The sequence below is a fragment of the Eubalaena glacialis genome, chromosome 6 (assembly GCF_028564815.1).
Source record: "Eubalaena glacialis isolate mEubGla1 chromosome 6, mEubGla1.1.hap2.+ XY, whole genome shotgun sequence".
NCBI classification, from domain to species: domain Eukaryota; kingdom Metazoa; phylum Chordata; class Mammalia; order Artiodactyla; family Balaenidae; genus Eubalaena; species Eubalaena glacialis.
The window spans coordinates 115,086,155-115,112,727 of record NC_083721.1 but is presented as its reverse complement, the minus strand read 5'-3'; the positions used below and the strand labels follow the sequence as shown (position 1 = coordinate 115,112,727).

General features: G+C 37.9%; 2 protein-coding genes across 3 annotated transcripts in view; one reads left to right on the top strand and one right to left on the bottom strand.

Annotated features, from left to right (window-relative positions):
* Positions 1–11,723, top strand: part of ARHGEF26 (Rho guanine nucleotide exchange factor 26) — a 140,457-nt gene extending 128,734 nt beyond the window's left edge. The window contains exons 13-15 of the mRNA XM_061193533.1: positions 3,131–3,198; positions 4,497–4,601; positions 11,186–11,723. Of these exons, the coding sequence (XP_061049516.1) occupies positions 3,131–3,198; positions 4,497–4,601; positions 11,186–11,328 (316 nt within the window). The 3' untranslated portion in view covers positions 11,329–11,723. The remainder of the gene's footprint in view (positions 1–3,130; positions 3,199–4,496; positions 4,602–11,185) is intronic.
* A 10,801-nt stretch (positions 11,724–22,524) lies between these two features.
* The window catches only part of DHX36 (DEAH-box helicase 36), a 48,507-nt gene continuing 44,458 nt past the window's right edge, over positions 22,525–26,573 (bottom strand). For both annotated transcript variants that reach the window (XM_061193531.1, XM_061193532.1), the window contains exons 23-25: positions 24,606–24,726; positions 23,786–23,938; positions 22,525–23,385 (exon numbers count right to left, since the gene is read on the bottom strand). In XM_061193531.1, coding sequence (XP_061049514.1) covers positions 23,200–23,385; positions 23,786–23,938; positions 24,606–24,726 — 460 coding nt within the window. In that variant the 3' untranslated portion in view covers positions 22,525–23,199. The remainder of the gene's footprint in view (positions 23,386–23,785; positions 23,939–24,605; positions 24,727–26,573) is intronic.

Sequence of the window (26,573 nt, the reverse complement as noted above, 5' to 3'; positions counted from 1 at the left end):
GAATGGGATGGGGACGGGAGTGTGGGTTCACGCATCAGAGGCGGCCACCTGGAGGAGGTGAGGCTTGTGTTTTCAATACTGAGTAGATGTGTTGAATAAAAGAAGCCAGATACCAAAGTGGACAATAGTACAGGATTCCATTTTCATAAAGTTCAAGATTGGCAAAACGTGTCTATGTGATGGAAATCAGAACAGCAGTTACCTTTGCAGGTTATTGATTGGAAAGTGACAAAAAAGGAACCTCCTGGCACGTCTGTGTCTTGATCTGTGGGCATGTGTACACGGTTGTACCTAAGTAAACACAGATCTGTATATACTGACGATTAGTGCAGTGTTTTATTTTATGTGTGTGTTCTTCAATAAAGCAATCAAATAGTGATGATGAGTGGGCACAGCTCGGTAAAAACAGGGGGAAGGTCGTACTTGAGAGTGAGAAGAACAGATAGGAAAGGTGTGGAACAGCATGTCGAGTTCCAGACTGTAAGAAGTCTGCTCTGTCTGGATGGAAGGATGGATACACGTCGGGGAGTGAAGATAGAGTGATGGTGAGAAGCATCTTTTAGGTGCAGGCCGTTGTGGGAGAAAAAAGAATTTTTTTCTCCAAGTTTTTTTGTTTAAAGTACCAGGCATAAAGGCATCCCCCCCCCTTTTTTTTTTACTTTTAGAAAAATTTAAGTATAGTTGATTTACAGTGTAGTGCCAATCTCTGCTGTATAACAGAGTGACTCAGTTTTACACGTTTCCATTCTTTTATTACTATTCTTTTCCATTATGGTTTATCCCAGGAGATTGGATATAGTTCCCTGTGCTATACAGTAGGACCTGTTGTTTGTCCATTCCAAATATAATAGTTTGCATCTACCAACCCCAAATTCCCAATCCATCTCTCCCTTTCCCCCCTCCCCCTGGCAACCACAAGTCTGATCTCTATATCTGTGAGTCTGTTTGTTTTAGAGATAGGTTCATTTGTGCCATATTTTGGATTCCACATATAAGTGATATCATATGGTATTTGTCTTTCTCTTTCTGACTTACTTCACTTAGTATGATAATCTCTAGGTCCATCCATGTTGCTGCAAATAGCATTATTTCATTCTTTTTTATGGCTAATATTCCATTGTATATATGTACCATATCCTCTTTATCTATTCATCTGTCGATGGATATTTAGGTTGCTTTCGTGTCTTGGCTATTGTAAATAGTGCTGCAATGAACATTGGGGTGCATGTATCTTTTAGAATTTGAGTTTTGTCTGGGTATATGCTCAGGAGTGGGATTGCTGGATCGTATGGTAGTTCAATTTTTAGTTTTCTGAGAAACCTCCATACTGTTCTCCATAGTGGCTGCACCAATTTATATTCCCACCAACAGTGTAGGAGGGTTCCCTTTTCTCCACACCCTCTCCAGCATTTATTTGTAGACTTTTTAATGATGGCCATTCTGATCGGGATGAGGTGACCTCATTGTAGTTTTGATTTGCATTTCTCCTCTAATAATTAGTGATGTTGAGTATCTTTTCATGTGCTTTTTGGCCATCTGTATGTCTTCTTTGGAGAAATGTCTATTTAGATCTGCCCATTTTTTGATTGGGTTGTTTCTTTTTTGATACTGAGTTGCGTGAGCTGTTTGTATATTTTGGAGATTAAGCCCTTGTTGGTTGCATCATTTGCAAATATTTTCTCCCATTCCATAGGTTGTCTTTTCGGTTTTTTTTTTTTTTTAAAATTCTCACTTTGTGTTTTTTTTTTTAATTATTAGCACCTTTAATTATTATTTATTTATTTGGCTGTGTTGGGTCTTCGTTTCCGCGCGAGGGCTTCCTCCAGTTGCGGCAAGCGGGGGCCACTCTTCATCACGGTGCGCGGGCCTCTCACTATCGTGGCCTCTCTTGTTGCGGAGCACAGGCTCCAGACGCGCAGGCTCAGTATTTGTGGCTCACAGGCCTAGCCGCTCTGCGGCATGCGGTATCCTCCCAGACCAGGGCTCTAACCTGTGTCCCCTGCATTGGCAGGCAGACTCTCAACCACTGTGCCACCAGGGAAGCCCTCGTTTTTTTTTTTTTTTTTTTTTTTTCTTGTTTCCTTTGCTGTGCAAAACCTTATAAGTTTGATTAGGTCCCTTTTTTTTTTTTAATTTTTATTTCTATAAGGCATCCCTTCTTAAGAAGGTAGAGTGGCATAGTAGCAACTGACCTTCATTTGGGTTGCTTACCTCCGAACTTCTGTGCAGTCTTCTCATCCCTTAAACAGGCTTTTGGGAAGCTTACAGGAAATAATGGATGTCAAGTGCTGTATCTGCCATGTGAATGCTTCTTAAAAGATTTTCAAGTGTGTATGTGTGTGTGGTTTATTTAATCACAGTGCTAATACTTGACTTTCCAAATCAAAAACCTGGTTACTATATTATGGAGTAATGCTTGCTCATCTGAAACTTTTGATCCTTTAGTTAAGTAATTATTCTGTTTCATGTAATTGTAGCTTAATATTGTTTAAAAGCTTTTGGTTGTTTTTTACCTTAAAAAATTTTTTTTCCCTGTAATCACTAAATTATTTTAAGCATTTGAGAACAAAGAATTTCTATTTCACTAAGGCTCATATTTGGCAACATTTGTTGTATGAGGAACAGAACAACTTTAAATAATGTCAGGTTTCTCATTTATTTGGAAGTGGGTTGAGTGTGGGGGAAGGAGAAGAGGGGAGGGAGTGGCGAGAGACTGATTTACTAGGATTTTTTAAAATGAAATTTACTTTTTTGAAATGTTAAACATCAGATTGTAAGCGTACGAAATATCTTTTTGTGATTATAATGTATTAGTGTAATCAGATATTTGTTAAATGTTAAACTGTTATATGAGAAATTCCACTTAATAACAAGCTAAATTCATTCAGAATCTTTTGACAATGACTCATTTGAGGCCTATTTGAGATTTCCCAGAGGATCATTTTTATTTTTATTTTATTAATTGTTTTCATTTTTAAATAACTCTTACCCTGGCTTTGAAGGCCAGCCACTTACCTCTCTAGAGAATGTCTGCCCTGTTTTTGGGGAATGCCTTTGCATTCCAGAACATACTTCATTCTGTGTCTAAGCACCACTGAATCTCTCAACCAGATCTGCCCTCTGTGTTTAGGAGCGAGCGAGCCCGCTGGATAACTGCCCTGGGACACAGCAGCGGGAAGCAGCCTCCGGACCGAACCTGTAAGTACCTGGAGGGCCGTCTGCTCTGGAGCGTGGAGGGCTCTGCCCCCTGCTGGTTGCTGGGTTATTAGTGGTTAACCTCCACAGTACCGGCTTTGTAAGTTTTCTCCAAGATTTCCTTCCTGCCGCCCCACCTCAGCTCTGGATGCTCCCTGCTTTGGAAGTCAAGGGGACTGAATTCAAAGTGCAGTTCTTTGCTGTGTAAACATGGCAGATCACTGCATAGCCTTTCTGAGCCTCTTAAATCATCTGCAAGTTAGGTGCATTGTATACAACATGGGGTTATGATAGGATTAAGTTAAATTTACATTGAAAGCCCTGCTTATACTGTAAAGCTCTTAAATTTCTAGCTGTTGTTTATGGGCAATAGTAGCATGTTTAAACCTTCTCCATACTGACAGTGTGAATCTAAGCTGAAATGGATTTTTAACCTTAAGGTAAATTACTTTACCCTTCCTTTTGACTTTTTTTAATTAAAGTAATATTAAAAAATATATTTTCTTCTTCTAGGGAACTAGGAACTGGTACAGTAAAGGTTAGTGTCATAGGCTAAGCATCTTGTTATGCTACGCTGGAGGATTCTAGCTGGAAGGTCAAATTCAAAGAATTAGGGCAGCAAAGGTGGATATTCTGGAGCACTCAAAAATCATAGTTTTAAGCTTAGAGTCAGAGCTAAAGTGACTGGTTTGAAAGTTCTCTGGAATCAAGTTTCATATTAAAAAAACAGAGTAAAAACTCAGGCCAGCCAGTAGCAAGTCACTGAAGTAAAAATTGATTTGTTATGATCGAGAATTTGAGGGAAACTAAAATGTTTTCTAACTAACTTTTGCTTGGAGCTCCTTTTATTTCTAAACTTCTCTGGCAGCTTTTATGTGCTGTTGGGTGGGCTGGGGGAGCACCCTGGATGAGAGCCAGGAGAACTGGATAGATTTTGGATTTTAGCCTCATGGCCTTGGCACATACCTGATCTATCTTGACTCAGTTTCCCCAATGCACAGTGACTGTTTTCTGCTCTATTGTGTGATGTATCTAATGACTTCTTATCAAGGCTATTTTTGAGGGGATTCATGTATCATAGAAGGCCTACTCTCGATTCTGAGCTTCTAAAATCCTAAAGCTCTTTAGCCAAGTAAGAGAATTCCTGGGAAAGATTTTTCTGCTTTTTAGGAGTCTACCTTGTTTCTATCTGTGCCAGCTCTGATTGCACAGAAAGACTAAGTGAATGCAGATTATTGATTTGTACCTGTTTTGTTTTTCCACTGCTACCGGAAGTTCATTATGTCCCCTTTCGCCCTCAGCACTGACCCAAGTGGAAATCATTAGATCATTTACTGCCAAGCAACCAGATGAACTCTCCCTGCAGGTGGCGGACGTGGTCCTCATTTATCAGTGTGTCAGCGATGGTGAGTGGGAGTGTTCTGATGGGGGCGCTGGTGGTCTGGTGTTCAGGGTCTCATTTTGTCATCAGTGCTCATATTCCCCATCCCTTTGGTTTCCTCATATGCGCCTGCCTCTCCTTTATCTACACTTTATTGCTTCTCCATGTTTTTTAATAGGATGCGGTCACATGGTTGTTATTCAAAAGGAACATGAAATGTTTTCCTTGCTTCCCAGTCCCCCAGTGACCTAGTTCTCATCTCCAGAGGTTCTTCCTTCCTCACTTAGAAAATAAAAGTCAGTTGGGAGACAAGATGGCAGAGTAGAAGGACTCTAAGCTCACCTCCTCTCACAAGCACACCAAAATCACAGCTAATTGCTGAACAACCATTGATTAAAAAAAAAAAAAAGACTGGAACCTACCAAAAAAGATACTCTGTATCCAAAGGCATGAAGAAGAAACCTAATGAGACGGTAGGAGGGGTGTGCTCGTGATGTAATCAAATCCCATACCCCACTAAGTGGGCGACCCACAAACTGGAGAACAATTATGTCACAGGAGTTTTCCCACAGAAGTGAAAGTTCTGAGCCCCATGTCAGGCTCCCCAGCCTGGGGGGTCTGGCATATAGGAGGAGGAGCCCCCAGAGCATCTGGCTTTGAAAGCCAGTGGGGCTTGAGTGCAGGAGCCCCACAGGAATGGGGGAAACAGAGACTTTACTCTTGGGAGGGCTCACACAAGGTCTTGTGTGCACCAGGACCCAGGGCAAAAGCAGGTCTGGCCCAGGCTCCTATGAAGTCACTACCTGTGGGTCTTGGAAGGGCTCCTTGGAAGTGGGGGTTGGCTTTGGCTCACTGTGGGGACATAGACACTGGTGGATGACATCTTGGCTCATTAGTACCAAGACCTGGCTCCACCCAATAGCCTGTAGGTTCCAGTAGTGGGACACCTCAGGCCAAACGACCAACAGGGCAGGAACACAGCCCCACCCATCAGCAGACAGGCCGCCTAAAGACTTCCTGAACCCACAGGGACCTCTAGACACACCCCATGACATGGCCCTGCCTCCAGAGGGCCAAGACCCAGCTCCCCACTACCAGGGGCAGACACCAGATGCAAGAAAGCTACAATCCAGCAGCCTGCAGAACCGAGTACACAAATGCAGATCAGAACTTACCCTGAGACCAGTTGGTCCCTGACCCTTGGGTGATGAGAGGGGAGTGTACTACTGAAACACACAGGACATCCCCTATAGAGGGCCACTTCTCCAGTGTTGAGAAACATAACTAACCTTCCTCATACATAAAAATACAAATAGAAATTTAAACAAAGTGAGATGGCAGAGGAATATGTTCCAGAATGAAGAAACAAGACAAAAGCCCAGAAAAACAACTTACCTGACGTGGAGATAGGCAATCTACCTAAGAAAGAATTCCAAGCGATGATCGTAAAGATGATCCAAGAATGTGGGAAAAGAATGGATGCACAGAGCTAGAAGTTACAAGAAGTTTTTAACAAAGAGTTAGAAAAGATAAGAACAACCAAACAGAGTTGAAGAATACAGTAACTGAAATGAAAAGTGCACCTAGAAGGAATCAATAGCAGAATAAATGAGGCAGAAGAATTGATAAGTGAACTGGAAGACAGAGTGGTAGAAATCACTGCCACAGAACAGAATAAAGAATGAAAAGAAATGAAGACAGTTCAAGAGACCTGGGACAACATCAAATGCACCAACATTCGCATTATAGGGGTCCCAGAAGAAGAGAGAAAGGTCCTGAGAAGATATTTTAAGAGATAATAGCTGAAAAATTCCCTAACACAAGAAAGGAAACAGTCGCTCAAGTCCAGGAAGCACAGAGTGCCATACAGGATAAACCCAAGGAAGAAGACACCGAGACACACAGTAATCAAATTGACAAAAATGAAAGCTATAAGAGAATCCCCATAAGGTTATCAGCTGATTTTTCAGCAGAAACTCTGCAAACCAGAAGGGTGTGGCATGATAAATTTAAAGTGATGGAAGGGAAAAACCTACAACCAAGAATACTCTACCCAGCAAGGTTCTCATTTAGATTTGATGGAGAAGTCAAAAGCTTTACAGACAGGCAAAAGCTAAGAGAATTAGCACCACCAAACCAGCTTTACAACAAATGCTAAAGGAACTGCTCAAGGCAGTAAAGAAAAGGCTACAACTAGAAACAAGAAAATTACAAAATGGGAAAGCTTACCGGTAAAGGCAAATGTACAGTAAAGGTAGGAAATCATCCACACAGAAATATGATATCTAAATCAGTAATCATGAGAGGAGGAGAGTACAAATGCAGGATATTTGGAATGCATTTGAAATTAAAGAGATCAGCAACTTAAAACAGTCATGTATATATATGGACTGCTATATCAAAACCTCATGGTAACCACAAACCAAAAATGTATAATAGATATACACACAAAAAAGAAAAAGGAATCCAAACACAACACTAAAGATAGTCATCAAATCACAAGAGAACAAAAGAGAAAAGAAGGAAAAAGACCTACAAAAACAAATCCAAAACAATTAACAAAATAGCAATAAGAACACCTTAAACATAAATGGATTAAACGCTCCAACCAAAAGACATAGGCTGGCTGAATGGATACAAAAACAAGACCCATATACAGGCTGTCTACAAGAGACCCACTTCAGATCTAGAGACATGTACAGACTGAAAGTGAGGGAATGGAAAAGGGAATTCCATGCAAAAGGATTTCCAAATCAAAAGAAAGCCGGAGTAGCAATACTCATATCAGACAAAATGTACTTTAAAATAAAGACTGTTACAAAAGACAAAAAAGGACACTACATAATGATCAAGGGATCAATCCAAGAAGATGATAGAACAATTGTAAATAGATATGCACTCAGCATAGGATCACCTCAATATATAAGGCAAATGCTAACAGCTGTAAAGGGAGAAATTGACAGTAACACTATAATAGTGGGGGACTTTAACACCTCACATCAATGGACTGATCATTCAGACAGAAAATCAATAAGGAAACACACGCCTTATATGACACTCTAGACCACATCGACTTAATTGATATTTATAGAGCATTCCATCTGAAAGCAGAATACACATTCTTTTCAAGTGCACATGGAACATTCTCCAGGGTAGATCACATGCTGGGCCACAAAGCAAGCTTCAGTAAATTTTAAAAAATTGAAATCATATCAAGCATCTTTTCTGACCACAATGCTATGAGATTAGAAATCAACTACAAGAAAAAAACACCAACATGTGGAGGCTAAACAATATGCTACTAAACAACCAATGGATTTCTGAAGAAATCAGAGGAAATCAAAAAATACCTAAAGACAAATGAAAATGAAACATGACGATCCAACCCTATGGGATGCAGCAAAAGCAGTTCTAAGAGGAAAGTTTATAGTGATACAAGCTTACCTCAGGAAACAAGAAAAATCTCAAATAACCTACCTAACCTCACACCTAAAGCAACTAGAGAAAGAACAAACAAAACCCAAAATTAGTAGAAGGAAAGAAATCATAAAGATCAGAGCAGAAATAAATAGAGACTAAGAAAACAATAGAAAAGGTCAATGAAGCTAAACGCTGGTTCTTTGAAAAGATAAACAGAATTGATAAACCTTTAGCCAGACTCATCAAGAAAAAAAGAGAGGGCCCAAATCAATAAAATTAGAAATTTAAAAGAAGTTATAGCTGACACCACGGAAATACAAAGGTCCATAAGAGACTACTACAAGCAACTATATGCAAATAAATTGGATAACCTAGAAGAAATGGACAAATTCTTAGAAAGGTACAATCTCCCAAGACTGGACGAGGAAGAAGTAGAAAACATGCACAGACCAATTACAAGTACTGAAATTGAATCTGTGTTTTAGAAACTCCCAATAAACAAAAGTCCAGGACCAGATGGCATCACAGGTGAATTCTACCAAACATCTAGTGAAGAGTTAACACCTATCCTTCTGAAACTATTCCAAAAAACTGCAGAGGACGGAACACTTCCAAACTCACTCTATGAGGCCATGATCATCCTGATACAAACCCTCAGCTAATGGTGAAAAGCTGAAAGTATTTCTTCTAAGATCAGGAACAAGGCAAGGATGTCCACTCTCACCACTTTTATTCAACACAGTTTTGGAAGTCCTAGCCACAGCAATCAGATGAAAAAGAAATAAAAGGAATCCAAATTGGAAAAGAAGTAAAACTGTCACTGTTTGCAGATGACATGACACTGTAAATGACACTATAAATAGAAAATCCTAAAGATGCTACCAGAAAACTACTAGAGCTCATCAGTGAATTCAGTAAAGTCACAGGATACAAATTAATACACAGAAATCTGTTGCATTTCTATACACTAACAGCAAAAGATCAGAAAGAGAAATTAAGGAAAGAATCCCATTTACCATTGCATCAATAAGAATAAAATGCCTAGGAATAAACCTACCTAAGGAGACAAAATACCTGTACTCTGAAAACTATAAGACGCTGATAAAAGAAATTGAAAATGACACCAACAGATGGAAAGATATACCGTGTTCTTGGATTGGAAGAGTCAATGTTGTCAAAATGACTCTACGACCCAAGGCAATCTGTAGATTCAACGCAATCTCTATCAAATTACCAATGGCATTTTTCACAGAACTAGAACAAAAAATTTTACAGTTTGTGTGGAAACACAAAAGACCATGCATAGCCAAAGAAAAACAGAGCTGGAGAAATCAGGCTCCCTGACTTCAGACTATACTGTAAAGCTACAGTAATCAAAACAGTATGGTACTGGCACAAAAACAGCACATAGATCAATGTAACAGGTTAGAAAGCCCAGAAATAAACCCATGCACCTATGACCACTTAATCTACAACAAAGGAAGCAAGAATACACAATGGAGAAAAGACAGTCTCTTCAATAAGTGGTGCTGGGAAAACTGGACAGCTACATGCAAAAGGATGAAATTAGAACATTCTCTAACAGCACACACAAAAAGAAAGTCAAAATGGATTAAAGACCTAAATGTAAGACCAGATATGATAAAAACTACTAGAGGAAAACATAGGCAGAACACTCTGACATAAATAGTAGCAATATCTTTTTGGACCTCTTTCCTAGAGTAATGGAAATAAGAACAAAAATAAACAAATGAGACCTAATTAAACTTAGAAGTTTTTGCATAGCAAAGGAAACCATAGACAAAATGAAAAGACAACCTATGGAATAGGAGAAGATATTTTCAAATGATGCAACTGACAAGGGATTAATCTCTGAAATATTCAAACAGCTCTTACAGCTCAGTATCAAAAAAACAAACAACCCAATCAAAAAATGGGCAGAATATCTAAATAGACATTTCTCCAAAGAAGACATACAGATGGCCAAAATGCACATGAAAAGATACTCAACATCACTAATTATTAGAGAAATGCAAATCAAAACTACAGTGAGGTCACCTCACCCCGATCAGAATGGCCATCATTAAAAAGTCTACAAATAAATGCTGGAGAGGGTGTGGAGAAAAGGCAACCCTCCTACACTGTTGGTGGGAATATAAATTGGTGCAGCCACTATGGAGAACAAGTATGGAGGTTCCTTAAAAAACTAAAAATAGAGCTACCATTACAATCCAGCAACCCCACTCCTGGGCATATATCTGGAGAAAACCATAATTCAAAAAGATACATGCACCCCAATGTTCATGGCAGCACTATTTACAATAGCCAAGACATGGAAGCAACCTAAATGTCCAGTGACAGATGAATGGATAAAGAAGATGTGGTACATGTATACCATAGAATATATATATGTATACTCAACCGTAAAAACGAATGAAATAATGCCATTTACAGCAACATGGCTGTAGCTCAAGATTATCATACTAAGTGAAGTATAAGCCAGACAGAGAAAGAGAAATATATGATTTCACTTACATGTGGAATCTAAAAAAAGATACAAATGAACTTGTACACAAAACAGAAACAGACCCAAAGACATAGAAAACAAACTTAACGGTTACCACAGGGGAAGGGTTGGGGGCAGGAGGGATAAATTAGGAGTTTGGGATTAATATATACACACTACTATATATAAAACAGATAAGCAACAAAGACCTACTATATAGCATAGGGAATTATACTCAATATTTTGTAAATACCTGTAAGGGAAAAGAATCTGGAAAAGATATATATATATAACTGAAACACTTTGCTGTACACCTGAAACTAACAGAACACTGTAAATCAACTATACTTCAATAAAAATAAAGTAAAAAAATAAAAGTCATGTTCTTCCTACCCAAAACATCATCCCTTTCTGCAACTCAGCCCAAGCTCAATACTCTCCTAGACACCTCACTTCAGGGCCTCCGATCATGTTCTGCCTCTCATCATGATATGCCATTGATTCCCTCTTGAAACCTTCCCCCCTGTTCCACCTCTCTCTCTCACCTTGCATCATCCGTGGTACCCAACCTGGGGCAGGATACTGCCTCTGAAATTTGCCCATATCGTCCTCCCTCGGAGCTGAACAGTCAAGATTCATCCAAAATACTTGGTGCCCCATGAGGACTCTGCTCTTCTTTGCAGGCTGGTATGAAGGGGAAAGACTGCGAGATGGAGAAAGGGGCTGGTTTCCTATGGAATGTGCCAAGGAGATAACATGTCAAGCTACAATTGATAAGAATGTGGCGAGAATGGGACGTTTGCTGGGACTGGAGACCAACGTGTAGCCTCTCTGATGGTATTTTGTCACTGGGAGATTTGCACTACATCAATGGTGGGCTGGTTGGTTCAAGGCCGGTTTTGATGTTAATTTTAACACAGCCTATTTAATTAAAAGAAAGGAAACACTTGCCTTTAAGCTTGCCAGGTGGTTCTGTTCTCCCAGGAGAACAGCTACTGGATAGTTAGTCCACAAAGCTCAGTTTGTGCACAGCAATCCTTTTGCAAACCTCTTTAGGTAAACAGAATGGCTGAGCAGTCCACTTCAGGGATCAGGCAGCCTCAGCTACTCCTAGTTGTATCATGTTCTGGCATAAAAAATATATATATATATATGTAAGATGCTGTATCCTGGTTTTCTCTATCCTCACTTAACCAAGGATGTATACTATCCCTCTTTAAACATCTCCTTCGTATGGTTCTTCCAGTATTAGCAAGGTTTTATGTCTTTAAGGAATACCCAGTTTTGTGAATATTGCTCCTGCCTCTTATATTTTAGATCTGATGCTAATGCTTTCTTGATTTCAAAAGGAACTGGTAGAGTTCTGAAGGTGAGCTCAGTTTTTCTAAACCTCTTCCCAGGAAAGGGAAATTGACACTTGAATTTTTTCCTCCTCTTTCCTCATTAGAAGGGAAGTAAGGAGCCTTACTTTAAAGATTTTTTAAAAAAATCCATCTCACCCAACTTCGGTCTTTGGTAAGTATATTCTAATAAAACGTAAGTTACTCTAACAACATAGAACTTAGATGGTTCATATATGTGAGAAAATCCTGACTATAGGACAGGGGTCGTACTTTTTAAAAATAGACCTACATGAGATGATAAACTGACGTGAGGCTGCTTTGCCTTCAATAATGTAAGGTTTTTGACTGTTCCTACTCCCATTTCCAAAAGGAAATTGGCTGAAACACATTTTAACAATCTCAAGGAAGATAAAATTGGACCTTAAAAGGTATCAAGAAGGCAACATGGTGTACCTAATTGCAACATAACATTTTGACCTTAATGGGAACTCATTTTATTTGCACTAAAGGCCTTGCTTGCTGGATTTGAAGTCTCTCTTAACTGCGGGTGTCTGTAGAACTTTATTTCTTCCACTAGTGCAAGGAGAGAGAAAAGTCATTGTAATAGTACGTTTCATAAAGAGGGAATTGGAGGGTTTGGAAGAGTGAGGGGAGGAGTGATTTTTTTCTACTGGCAGCTACGTTCCCTCTCTACTCCATTCTCTTTCATGGAGGGGTAAAACCTGGCAAAGGGCACATCATTCAAGGACTCAGATCCACGTGTGACGTGTCCCCAGCTACTGACTGCCAACCAGTTACTCAATTGTGAGTAACTTTGCAGAAGCCCAGTGCGGGAGGTGTGTGCGCTCAGCCCACAGGCTGTGTCCTGTCACTGCAGCAGTGAGCCTGCGGGGGGCACCTGTGGCTGCCTCGCCTGTGGATTGCTCTCCTTTATCAATGCACACATTTCTGGGTATAAAGACAGGCCAGGCCCCGAGCTCCTTGAGTTCTGGGCCAGTCTGTCAATGGAGAATAGCAGTGGACCCAGCAAGCACGGTCTTGGGTTTGGTAAAACGAAATCTATCTCCTCTTTGATGTCACAGAATTTTTGGAGGAGAAGCTAACAAATTAAAATCTAATCTAATGGAATGTTTTCATTTAGGAAGGAAGGTAAATGTGTTGCTTGCAAAGAGACCATTTCGTATTATTTTTGCTAACACACTGTTGACACTAAAAAATCCTGTGACACTAAAAAGCAACTATACGAATCCTGTGAATTTATTTATCAGTTGAGATGGTGAACAGTTTTGGAAATATGTGCATCTTATAAATCAGAGCCTATTTAGGAAGCAGGTTAATACTGTTACTAGATAAAGTGTTGTTTTATGGCAGGTATGAACTCATTCACAATGTTTCAGTTCAACCGTGAATTGTCGTTTTTACATGACACAGTATTGTTTTTCAAACTTAGTAGCTTCTCTGAATTGTACAATGACTTCATTCAGTGACCTGTGGAGAACAAAAATATTCATTTTTGTCCCAATGAATTGAGACTGCTTGTACACATTTGGCAAAATATGTGAGTTTATAAAGATTTTGTATATACTTGTTCTTTCGTGCTGATGTGATTTAATTTACTGTAGGATGTGTTCATTTAAGTACATAGTTTGCTGAATTTTGGGCCAAATCAGAGTTCTCCTCAAAAGATATCTGCAGCTAACATTGAAGGTGTCTGATCTTTCTTTTTTGGGTACATATGGGCCTTAGCTGCCCTAGAAGGCTGGGGCATTTTTAAGAACTGGGCCATGCTGTTTCTTCTTATAGTTTCCACAAAACTGCATGACTGAACAGCTTATCTCAAATAGTTCATAGCTTCCTAACTGCTGTTGACCCTTGGAGTATATACCTTATCATTCATTTTGGCCATTCAGTATCTGAACCTTTGTGCTTGGGACATTTCACCACCTTGTGAATGTTGGTGGAAGACAAAGAATGACTCTGTGTTATTTTCTTTTCCTGAATAAAATTTCCACAAACTTAGTGGCTTAAAACATTCCTGTATGGTCTCACAGTTCTGTAGTCAGAAGTCTAGGATGGCTTGGCTGGGTTCTCCGCTTAGAGTCTCACAAGGCTGAAATCAAACTGTTGGCTTAACTGCTTTCCAGCTCATACCTGTTATTTGCAGAGTTCCATTCCTTGTGATTGTAGGACTGAGGCCCGTTTCCTTGCTGGCTGCTGGAGGGTGGGGAGATTGGAGGGTGCTCTCAGCTTCCAGGGACTGGAATTCCTTGCCACGTGGCTCCTTCCATCTCCAAGGCAGCAGTGGCGTGTTCAGTCCTCCTCACACTTGGAACCTCTCTCGTTACATCTTATGCTACCAGCTGGAGAAAACTCTTTTAAAGAACTCATATATTAGACCCATAGAATAATTTCCCTTATGAACTCAAAATCAACTGATTTGGGACCTTAATTAGATCTGTAAAATTCCTTCGCCATGCAGTGTAACCTAATCGTAGCTGCAACACCAAGGAAGCAGAGATCATGGGGATCATCTTAGAATTCTGTCTACAACACCCTCTATAAAACCTTAAAATGCTAGTCTTCCAGCATTCTTTGCAGCTAAAATACTGCTATGTGATAGGATACATACATCAAAAGCATCTCTGTTGGATTTTCGCTCAAGGTAGTGATGAAAGAGGGGAGAGATGGGGAATATCATCTTTGGAAGTAGCAGGATGCATCCTCCTCTTTGGTTCCTCCTCCATCCCAAATTACTGCTGCATTTTCCGTGGACTCTGGAAAGCAGCAGAGAGGCAGTTGTCTGTATGGTAGACTTGCAGTACTAAATAACGCAAGTCAGAGTTAAACAACACAGGTCAGAGTTTAGTGCCTACCATAATCTCCATTGTGGGTTCGGTCTCCAAAGGGCTTACTCTGGAGTGAGGAAGTAAACCTCAAGGACCTCGAGCTTCACTCTTCAGGCTTCTAGCATACCAAGGTCCTGACAGGAGGAAATAAAACCTTGCTCTGGAGAAAGCTATCATCACCTTAGTTCTCAATTATTTCCAAAAAACAAATTCTCAAATGAAAGGATCAGCAAAAAAAAAAAAAAAAAAAAAACCTCTGAGAGACAGCATCTGGATACAGGAAAAACAAAAACAAAACAGAAAAACGGATACATTCACAGGGACTCTAGATAGTAAAATCATTAGTAAAATACAATTGCTACGTTTATGGAGATAAAGCCAAACTTCAAAAAGCAATATAGAACTAACAACCACAAGAAGTGACAGAGAAAAAGCAACTAGAAATTATGGAACTGGATTTAACATCAGATTTGACAGTTAAAAGATTCTGGTGAACTGGAAGAGAGGCTAGAAGAAACCTACAAGGAAGCATGAAGAGGAGAGAGATGGAAAGTACAGGATTTAACTGGAGTCTCAGAGGAGAGAGGGGAAAGAGAGGGAACTTTGGCAAGGAGACTAGGTCTTTATAACCTTGCTCTGTCTGACCAGTCACAGGATGCAGGCTGTGGCCTTGGGTGAGGCGAGGACAAGTCCTGCAGAGGGCTGGTGAGTGAAGGCTGTCATCTGGTGGCACTTCCAGCAGCTAAGGGAATACCATCAGTCCTGATGGAGGATCTGGGCAGAACATCACAACATTCACTACCTGTAGCTATGTCAGTATTAGATAAAACAAGTCTGTATGACTAGGGATAGAGCCTACATAATGATGAAAGTTTCATTTAACTAGGAAGATACAACAATTCTAAATATATATTCTTCCAACAATATGGTCTCAATATAATAAGACAAAAATGAGCAGAAATACAAGAATTAAATCAAAAGTCACAGAATGAGACTTTAACACACCTCTCTCATTTGATAGGAAAAATAAAAAATCAATGAAGGTGTAGAAGCTTTGGACAAGAATAACAGGCTTATATAGGACACGCTGCAATTTCAGCATATACATTCTTTTCAAGCACACGTAGAATATTTACTTTTGACTACTTCCTGGGTCGTAAAACAAGTTTCAACAAATTTTAAAGGATTGACGTAATACAGAGTGAGGTCTCTGATTACAACATGATTTAAGTTGGAAATCAGTAACAAAAATTAAGAAATATCCATTTATATGGAAACTCTGACCTAAATTTAAGATGCAAAACTATAAAACTCCTAGAATACAGGAGAAAATCTAGGTAATCTTGGGTTTGGAGACGACTTTTAAAATATAACACCAAAGACATGATCAGTGAAAGAAAAAACTGAGAAGCTGAACTTCATTAAAAGACAGGAGAATGAAAAGACAATCCACAGAGTTGGAGGAAATCTTGCAAAATATACCTGATAAAGGGTTGGCATCCAAAATATACAAAGAACTCTTAAAACTCAATAATTAGAAAACAAAACACCCAATTAAAAAATAGGCAAAAATCTAGAAAACTCACCACCGATGCACAGATGGAAAATAAGCATATGAGAAGATGCTCAAGATGAAACATCATTAGGGAACTGAAAAATTAAAATGAGATACCACTACACACCTATTAGAATGGCTATACAATCCAAAACCCTGACAACACCAAATACTGGTGAGGACACAGAGCAAGAGGAATTTGCACTGACTGCTGGTGGGAATGCAAAAACCACTGGGAAGAGTTTGGAAGTTTCTTAGAAAACTAAACACTTACCATATGATGCAGCAATCACACTCCTTGATATTTACCTAAACGAGTTTAAAACTATGTCCACACCAAAGTCTACACACAAGTTTTTATATCAGGTTTATTCATCATGGCCAAAGTTGGAAGCAACCAAGATAATCTTCAATAGATGAATGGATAAACTGATACATCCAGACAATCGAATATTAACCAGCAATAAGCGAAATGAGCTATCCATGAAAAAACATGAAGGGATTTAAAATGCATATTACTAAGAAAAAGTTGCCAATGTAAAAAGGCTATACACTGTATGACTCCAACTATATAACATTATGGAAAAGGCAAAACTATGGAGACAGTAAAAAGATCAGTGGTTGCCAGGGGTTCAAGGAGAGGAAAGGAGGAATAGGTGGAGCAGAGAGGACATTTTCAGGGCAGTGAAAGTATTCTGCATGGTTAAGTTATGGTGCATACCTGTCATTATATCAATACATTGATCAAAATATACAACACAAAGAAGCTCATGTTGTAAACTATGGATTTTAGTTAATAATGTATTAATATTGGCTCATCCCTTGAACAAGCGTACCAAGATGTTAACAATAGGGGAAACGAGGAGGGAGTAAAGGTGTATACGGGAATTCTGTATCTTCTGCTCAGTTTTCCTGTAAACCTAAAACTGCTCTAAAAAAAAAAATACAGTCCGATAATTAAGAAGTTCCTCTAACAAAGGAAGTGGCAGAAGTGAACTTGAAACATCAGGAACAAAGAAGGAACAACTGAACAGATAAACATTTGGGTAAATACAATAGGCTATCCTTAAGGTTTTAAAATGTTAGTTGGCTGAAAGCTGTATTACATTGCCTGATACGGTTGGTTCTCAACGTATGTAAAGGAATTATTTGGGAAAACTAAATGGTGGTGTCTTTTTTTAAAAAATAAATTTATTGTATTTATTTATTTTTGGCTGCATTGGGTCTTCATTGCTGCACGGGGGCTTTCTCTAGTTGCAGTGAGTGGGCTTCTCATTGCAGTGGCTTCTCTTGTTGTGGAGCACGGGCTCTAGGCGCACAGGCTTCAACGGTGGTGTCTTACATATATTTTACTTGAAGTGGCAAAATGTTGCTACTTGTTCACTATGATAAGCTATACATGTATACTGTAATCCATAGAGCAAGCAAAAAACCCCCAAAACTTAAAAAGATATACTGATAAACAACAGACAAGGTAAAATGGAATATTAAAAAAATTTTCAGGTAACCCACAGGAAGGCAGGAAAAAGGAAACAGGAGTGAAAAATAAAGGGACTAAAAAACAAAATGGCATACATAAAATGTAAGTGATCTAGGTATATTAAAAGACAGATATTGACTTTTTTTTTTTTGGCTGCGTTGGGTCTTCGTTGCTGCGCGCGGGCTTTCTCTAGTTGCAGCGAGCAGGGGGCTACTCCTTGTTGTGGTGCACGGGCTTCTCATTGCAGTGGCTTCTCTTCTTGCAGAGCATGGGCTCTAGGCACGCGGGCTTCAGTAGTTGTGGCATGCGGGCTCAGTAGTTGTGGTTCACAGGCTCTAGAGCGCAGGCTCAGCAGTTGTGACGCACGGGCTTAGTTGCTCCACGGCACGTGGGATCTTCCCGGACCAGGGCTCAAACCCGTGTCCCCTGCATTGGCAGGCGGATTCTTAACCACTGCACCACCAGGGAAACCCCAGAGTAGTTTTTAAAAGTGACCTAACTATATGTTTGGAAACACATTTAAAATGTAATTATATAGGTAAGTGTAGAGTAAATGAATGGAAAAATAATATCAAGCAAATGCCAATCAAAAGAAAGCTGGAGGGGCTATACTAGAACAGATAAAGTGAACTTCAGAGCAAAGAAGATTGCCAGGAACAAAGAATACTACATCACAATAAAAGGGTCAATCTGTGAGGAAGACATAACAACCCTAAATGTGTATGTACCAAATAATAGAGCTTCAAAATACATGAAGCAAAAACTAACAGAAATGAAAGGAAAAAACGGACAAATCCGTAATATAGTGGTTAAAGGTATAGAACAGAACACCATCAAGGAATGGGACCTAACTGACATTTTTTAGTGAACACTCCACCCAACAACAGAAGATTATACTTTCTTTCCATGTAGATATGTAATATTCACCAAGACAGATCACATTCTGGGTCATAAACTGACAAATTTAAAAGAACAAATCATACAAAGTATGTTTTCCAACCAGCATAAAAGAATCAAACTAGAAATTAACAACAGAAACACCACAGGAAAATCTTCAAACACTTGGAAATTAAACAGCATGCTCAAACAATTTGTGGATCAAAGAGGTAAATATATAAAGAAATAAAAAACACACTGACTGAATGCCATGAGAATACATCAAAACATGTAGTTTGCAGCTAAAGCAGTTCTTAGAAAGGAATTTATGGCACTAAAACACTTAAATACAGAGAAAATCAATGAAACAAATAGCTAGTTCTTTGAAAAGATGAATACAATTGATACATCTTTTAGCAAGACTGACCAAAAAAGAGCCTGTCAACGTCAAGAATGAAAGAGCACATATTGTTAGATTCCAGAGATATAAAAGGGTAAGAGGCTATTCAAGCAACTTGACATAAATTTAACAACTTAGATAAAATGGGCCAATTCATTGAAAACCACAAACTACCAAAACTCTGAGCAGTCTTAAAGGTTGGCTCTGCAGTGCTTCCACATCAGCTGTCTTCCCTCGCTCCCATGCCTTTACCCACACCAGAAATGTTTTGTATTATTATGCCCTATTCATCATCTCATGGTGGATGTGCAACCTCCTGACATCATGGACCCCTAAAACTGGTGCTTTTCTCTTCTGGCACTTGGTAACAGTGGTTTAACTCTTGCCACTGTACTAGCCAATTGAAGAGTGGCACATTTTGCCATTTTAAAGGTCAATGAACTTAAAATTTTCTGCAGCTCTAAAATTCATAAAGAATAATCCTTCCTCTTTTTAATCAGATATATCCCTAAAGCCCCAATTACTTAACATATGAGGTGGAAAATCAAAACACACATATAAGTATATAAGACAACCAAGGAAAATGGCAAGTAAGCACATGAAATATGCTCATCACTGATTATTATATTCAATAGAAATAACAAAACCACAACAAACTATGAGACTCCACATCCATTAAAGGCAAAAATTAAACAAAACAACAAATAACTAAAAATACCCAAGTACTGGTGAGAATTTGTAACACCTGGAACCATACTATATGGAGGGTGGGTGTGTAAAACATGGTATACCCACTCTGTTAAGTCAGGTTGGCAATTTCCTATATGACACAACAATCCTAATCATAGGTATAGAAATCATAGAAATGAAAACATCTATCTACACATAGACCTGTATACACATATTCATAGCAGCTTTATTTATAATAGCAAAAAAGCTGAAAATAACTAAGAAGTCCATCAACTGGTGAATGAATAAACAAGCTGTGGTACAACCATACAATGCAATACTAGATAATAAAATATACACAGCAACATAAATATCTCAAGAGCATTATGTTAAGTGAAAGAAGCTGGACACAAAAGACTACATATGGTTCCATTTACTTGAAATTCTAGAAAAGGCAAAACTAGTGACCAAATGGTTGCCAGTGGGAGCAAGGGATTGGCCGTAAGGGGGAAAAAGGGAGATTCTTAGGTGACAGGAATGTTCTATATCAAGATTGTGGAGACAGCAATTACATGACTTTATACATGACAAAATTCACAGAATTATACCTGGGTAACTTTATTATATATAAAATAATATCTTAAAGCTTATTAAAAAAGAGTTTGTAACAGCGGTAACCTTTTTTTTTATATGTTGCACTTCCAGATACTCTATAATGAATATGTGTTTTTAAAATCAGAATAAAAATGCCATGTAAAAACAATTAGCATATTATAAATATGATTATACTACATGATCACAGTTACTTAAAAATATACACAAACTCAGAGCTAAAAGAGGGGAAGGAAAATTACCATTTACTTTGGGTAATGGAGTACTAAAATAAATTCTTCCTATAGCTCTTCTATGATTTCTAACTTGTAGGGTGGACCTTGTTTTAAAAATGAAGAAGTGAAAATCACTTGCAATATTGGTATAAATGTATCTAGAGCTTTTGCCCAAGTTAATAAATTAGGAAGGTGTCACATGGACTCATTTTTCGAAGACACTTCTTAAAGATTATCCAGTAGTTTATTTCTTTCGTTTTTTTTTTTCTGTTTCAGGGTCATTTTTTTAAAGAGTTATCCTTGGTATCACTCAGAATGGTGAGGCAAGTAGTTTTCTTCGTAATTTAGTATCTTATTCTTTAAAACTACCAAATAACAGATAGTTCTGAGACCTGGAATACATTTTTCACTAAGTAACACCCTATTCTGTAAACAAAAGAAAAACATAAATAGCACCTTCAGGCAAAATTTCCATCTTGACTGGCTATAGAGAAGACATAAATTGGAGGTGATAATAACTCCTTTCATCTCTCTGAATAGCTCATCTATTTAACAGTTCTGCAGAAACATTTTCCCCATTTATGGAGATTAAATATTTGTCTATGAACATGGAGCCAATTAACTAGTAATCTGTTTTTACAGATTTTTAAAATGCTTTCTGCCAAGACCGTTTTGGCCAACTGACTGAATTTAAACTGGATAGTAAAAGCAAGCCAAAAAAAAAAAAAAAAAGGCACAAACATAAAAACAAATGTTCTTATAAAACAAATAGGACCTAATGATCACCTTCAGTTTAGGGGCAAAACTAATATGCCACACAATGACCCAGTACAAGAATTCAGTGAGAGGCAGATCACTTTTGGGATACTAGCCAAGAGAATGGACTTAGAACACACAAATACATTCAAAACCCTAGGAGGCAATGATAGGTTGACATACATTCCCAGAAATGGAAGCAGTACCTGAACCAGTGCTGTTAAGATCATCATAGAATTAATTATCAATCAATCCCAGTCATCATACGATACTCCTTTCCTTTGGCTTCTTTGGAAGGCACAATAAAATCTGTAGTTTTTAGGGTGCAGCAGGATGTTCTTCCTATGTCTCTTTTTGCAGTATTTCCAGTACTACAACTTTTCTCAGACACAGGGTCAAACTGTTAGATCACAAAATAAGTGACAGAAGCCTCAGCAAACAACACTCAACATTGGATAGTATGTGTTTCAGTTAATACCCTTCTGCCAAGTTATACAGAAGACCCTACTAAAAGTGGCTAAAACAAAGAAGGGTTTATTATGTCAGAATAAGTCCATGTGCAGGGCAGTTGCAGAGTTTGGATAATTCAACAGCTCACTAGCATTATCAAGGACTCTGGTGATTTCCACCTGCCCGCTGAGCCAACCTTGTGATCCTAAGAGGGTTGCAGCAGTTCCAAGTGCCAGAGTCAGACAAAACAATATCCAAAGGAGGAGCACAGAATTTCCTTCTTTAAGTCTATTAGTAAGGAAAATCTTCTCAGATGCCCCCGTGCAGATCTCTTCTCGGCTGCCATCAGCCAGGACAGGTTCACATATTCATGCCTCATCAGTTACTTATAAGGAGAATAAGACCATGCATGATTGGCTTAGAACAATCCAATTCACCCTTGGGGAAGAGGGTCTAACATCCCTGGGAACAAGGCTGCACAGAGGAGGGGACACATGAACAAGCAAGCAGGAAGGGAGGGACAAAATGGCTGTTGGATAGCAACCAAGAGTATTTGTCAAAATCTGACAGGGCTGAAAACATACAGTACACGTCACACTAGCTTCCACTGGCTGAGAGGATAAAATAGCACTCAGAGCATGGGGAAGAAAAGTCTAATATAATGGATTGTTATTAAAAAAATGTTTCAAATAATAACTATAACTTAGTACACAATACATGCCAGACACTAGTCTATACACTTTACATATGATAACATATTTAATCCTCATAACTGTTACCTGTATTTTACAGATAAGGAAAAGGAAACAGAGAGAAGCCAAGTAATTTGCCTAAGATATGTGGTACATGACGGAGCTAAAAACTGAACTTAGATAGGCTCTAGACCCATGCTCTCAATTGCTACATTACATTGCACAGGGTGATGTAAAAGTGGTACAAATATATTCTAAGATAAAAAACCATCAGATAAACCAAGGGATAGGTGGAGATGCAGAAAGCAACCCAAAAAGCTAGCTGAGATTTACACACTATACATTTTATTAAATACTGGGCTTTATTACAACAAATTTACTTCTGATAGACATTTCATTAGAGGAAATGTGGATGTGTTCAAATTCTTATTTGATACTGCTTTTTGGCTAACCATTCTATTTTTACTGATTCTATACTCAGTCATTATGGGCAGAGAGATTAATATTTCATAACAGAACAAAGGAATTTCTCAAGTGGTACAACATTCAAAATATATAATAAGAGGAATACTCTCAAAATGTGGACATGACCACTACAGAGTAACTGTTTTTTATGGTATATTTATAATAGCTACAGATGACATTGTTAACTCATGCACATTGTCTTTATTTACTACCTACTGAAGGTTTCTACCTTACACATGAAAATTACTCATGTCCTGGGGTTTGACATCTAGCCAAAAGTTAAACCATGATGGAAAATGGCTATCAAACTGGCTTTTCAGGGCACCACAGAAAAGCCGTCAGCTGTAATATCCATCCTGAAATCGTGGTGGCAAGTTCCTGGGAGTTGCTTTTTCCTGTGTTTTGAGCAAGTCTATAATAGCTGAGAGTACTGCACAGTCTCTGGATTTAGTGTCCTTCCAGTCTACAGGATGGGGACTTTCAATCTTCTCTTGCAGAAGGATATCTAGTTCCTTTCTTAATTCCTGAAGTTGGAAAAATTATACATGTTCAACAAAGGCAGATGTACTATCAAACAATGTAATAAATAAAAGTGACTTCAGCTGGTACAAGAAATTTAATAAGCTATTACACAAAAAGACTGAAATATCTAATAAGCAACTAACTAAAGTGTGGTTATGAGTAGCCAACTTAAGTAAAAAAATACAAAGTTTTATCACACTGAGCCATTTAGAATGGTTGGTCTGTAACTATCTCAAAAAACAATTCAGAAAAACTATGAATCAATTTCTCAACACAATTTCCTCTGTTGAAATAAAGCAAGAAATATTTAACGTAACATGTATAACACTTGGAAGAACAAAACCACAAGACCACATACTAACTTGTATGCAGAATCAAAGACAATCATGTAAAGTCAGTCACCTTAACAAGATGGGCAATTCTTGCTGGAGACTGAAAGATAATCCATTCATCTACAGCAATAGTTTCCTGATCATTATCCTTCTGAATGGAAATATCACCTCCAAAGAACAAGAGACAGTATGGAGAAACTTCTGTGCAGTCATACAAGTATATCTATAATGAGAATTAAGGCAAATTAATACATTAAGGAGTCTGAAAGGATTATTGCCACATTAATTCAATAATATCACTAGTATCAATCTATTAGTGCTTTCCTTCTAAAACAGGTATTATCCTTTTAGTGTAATTACAGAGACTAAATTTGAAGAAATACCATTTAAACAAGCCATTCTTACTTCAGAGAACAAAGGAGTTTTATATTTTTGTTTCAATTCAATCAATAGCACTATTCTGTAAACAAAATATTTCCTAAGTGATAAAACCAAAACACTAATGTAGCTGAAGTTCTTTTTATTTATATATTAACAGAATCCCCACTTAATATTCTGACCAATACTTGTATACTGACAGGCCAACAAAATTCTTTGAAAAATGTAAACTCTTATATACCATAAAATGCCAGTATGTCTTGAAAGCAGCCTCTGAAAGAAAATTATGCAAATTAAATAACCATCCCAATTAATTAAAATACAAAGATCCATCATGACAGATCTGCACACTAAAAGTATAGGTTATTTGCTTAAAGAAGGTATAAGTCATGTCAGAAAAAAAATTTTTTTTAAAGAAAATAAATTTTGTTTATAATTATGAAAACTATACAATTTAAAAAATACAACAAGACTGTCATTCAGACCCATGGTTATTTTATGTATTCACTTACGCTACTTGTTCTCATCTTCAGGTGATAGATAAGCCAGTTGTAGTGAAACTCTGTTTGCTCCACATTAACGGATTTAGGATGAATAGCAACTAGTCCATCAGTTTTTGTGTAAACTTTCACCCTTTAAAAAAGTTAAAATGTAGTTTTAAAAAAAAACAAAACAAAACTCTGGAGGATTCCAAACTAATCCCAGAATCAAAACAAACTCCACAGATGAGTTCAATTTATTTTTGCAATATAAATTTCCAAAGTTTTATTTTAATAAGACATGGAAAAATAATTGGCTAAATAAGAATACTCTAAATCATACAACAAATCCTTTTCTTATAGGTATAATTACTCAACATATTAGAAAGATGACAAAATATTCCCTAATTATGTTAGTATATATACTATACCAGTAAAGTACAAAAAATGAAATACCTGATATAATTCTAAGTGAATCAGACCAAGAGAATAGTCTTACATTTTACTGTAAATCATGATACTGATAAACAGCTGTCAATTTACAGAATAACTTTGTGAAATGATCTAAAATTAAAAATGAAGAATTTTGTTTAAAAGGGAGTTAGCTAAAACTGGGTTTTAAAAACCTATTCTAAAATATGTTTTAAATGGTCTCACATTCACTGAAGTCCCCCCCACCCTTCAAAACAGGAATACTTGGAATAAATGTACACAGCTCTAGTTCAGTCTCTCCATTTTTAGGGGTCCTTCCTTTGATAGTCACAAAAATTTTACCTCAATCTGTAGGAGTCTTTGATTAATATTATTCAACAGGGAGATGTCTGATAGTTTATATAGTCAGTGGTAATTACAGCATAAAGCTGATAATCCATTAATCCTTCCTCTTTGTTTTTAAGAGCATCTTTTTCATGGTTCTAGGAATCCATAATATGTCTACCAAAATCTGAATCACAGTCATGAGCCATTATTCAGAATAAAATCAGCAACTGTTTTTCCTCACCGCACAGTCAATTTAACCAATGCCATCCTGCAACCCTACATCACCAGAACAGCAGGGTCTGGCAAACTTTTTCTATACAGGACCAGAGAGAAAATATTTTATGCTTTGTGGACCTTCTGTCACAACTACTCAACTCTGCTAGTGCAGCTGGAAAGCAAGCACAAACCACATGTGAACAAACAGGTACAGCTGTGTTCCAACAAAAACTTAAAACTCTTAGCCAGTATGCCAAAATGTGCTGACCCCTGCACTAGACCAAAACAAAGTCTTCCCAGGATGGCAGAGGGATATATAAAATGTTTGTATTTCAAGGAGTCTCTCTGTTAAGCTACCTGTAAGTTTAGGGATAGATATGAAGAAGAATTTGACAAAGTGCTGATGTCAAAAAAGTACTCAGATCACTTAAAATGTGGATAGTCCAACTACAGTGATTAAAATTCATGTAACCCATAACCTTCCATGTGAGAATAGGGTTTCTCAACATCAGCATTCTTGACATACTGAATTTTCTGTTGTGGGGACTGTCCTGTGCATTACGACGCCTAACAGCATCCCTGACCTCTATGTACTAGATGCTAGTAGTACATATCCCTCCATTTATAACCACCACAGATGTCTGCAGACACTGTCAAATGTCCCCAGCGAGGCAAAATCACCCAGTTTGAGAACCACTGCACTGCTGCACTCCAGGCTATCTTTGAGGTCTATATTTTTTCATGTTTACAGAACATCCAACTTTTTCATTTAACATCAGTTCAAATATTTTATGTCAATATACAGTGATGTTTTATACGCCTAACAGAAATGCCATATAATATGGTCTTATAAAACCATAATTTCCCACTGCTACTAGACATCTATGTTGTTTACAATATACCTGTCAAAAAACATTTGGAATTACTTCCTTAGAACATATTAAATTAAAATATTCACTTATGAATCCACGGGGCCAGTGACTATTTTAATGACTGCTGATACATAATTTTAATCTAAACTGTCTT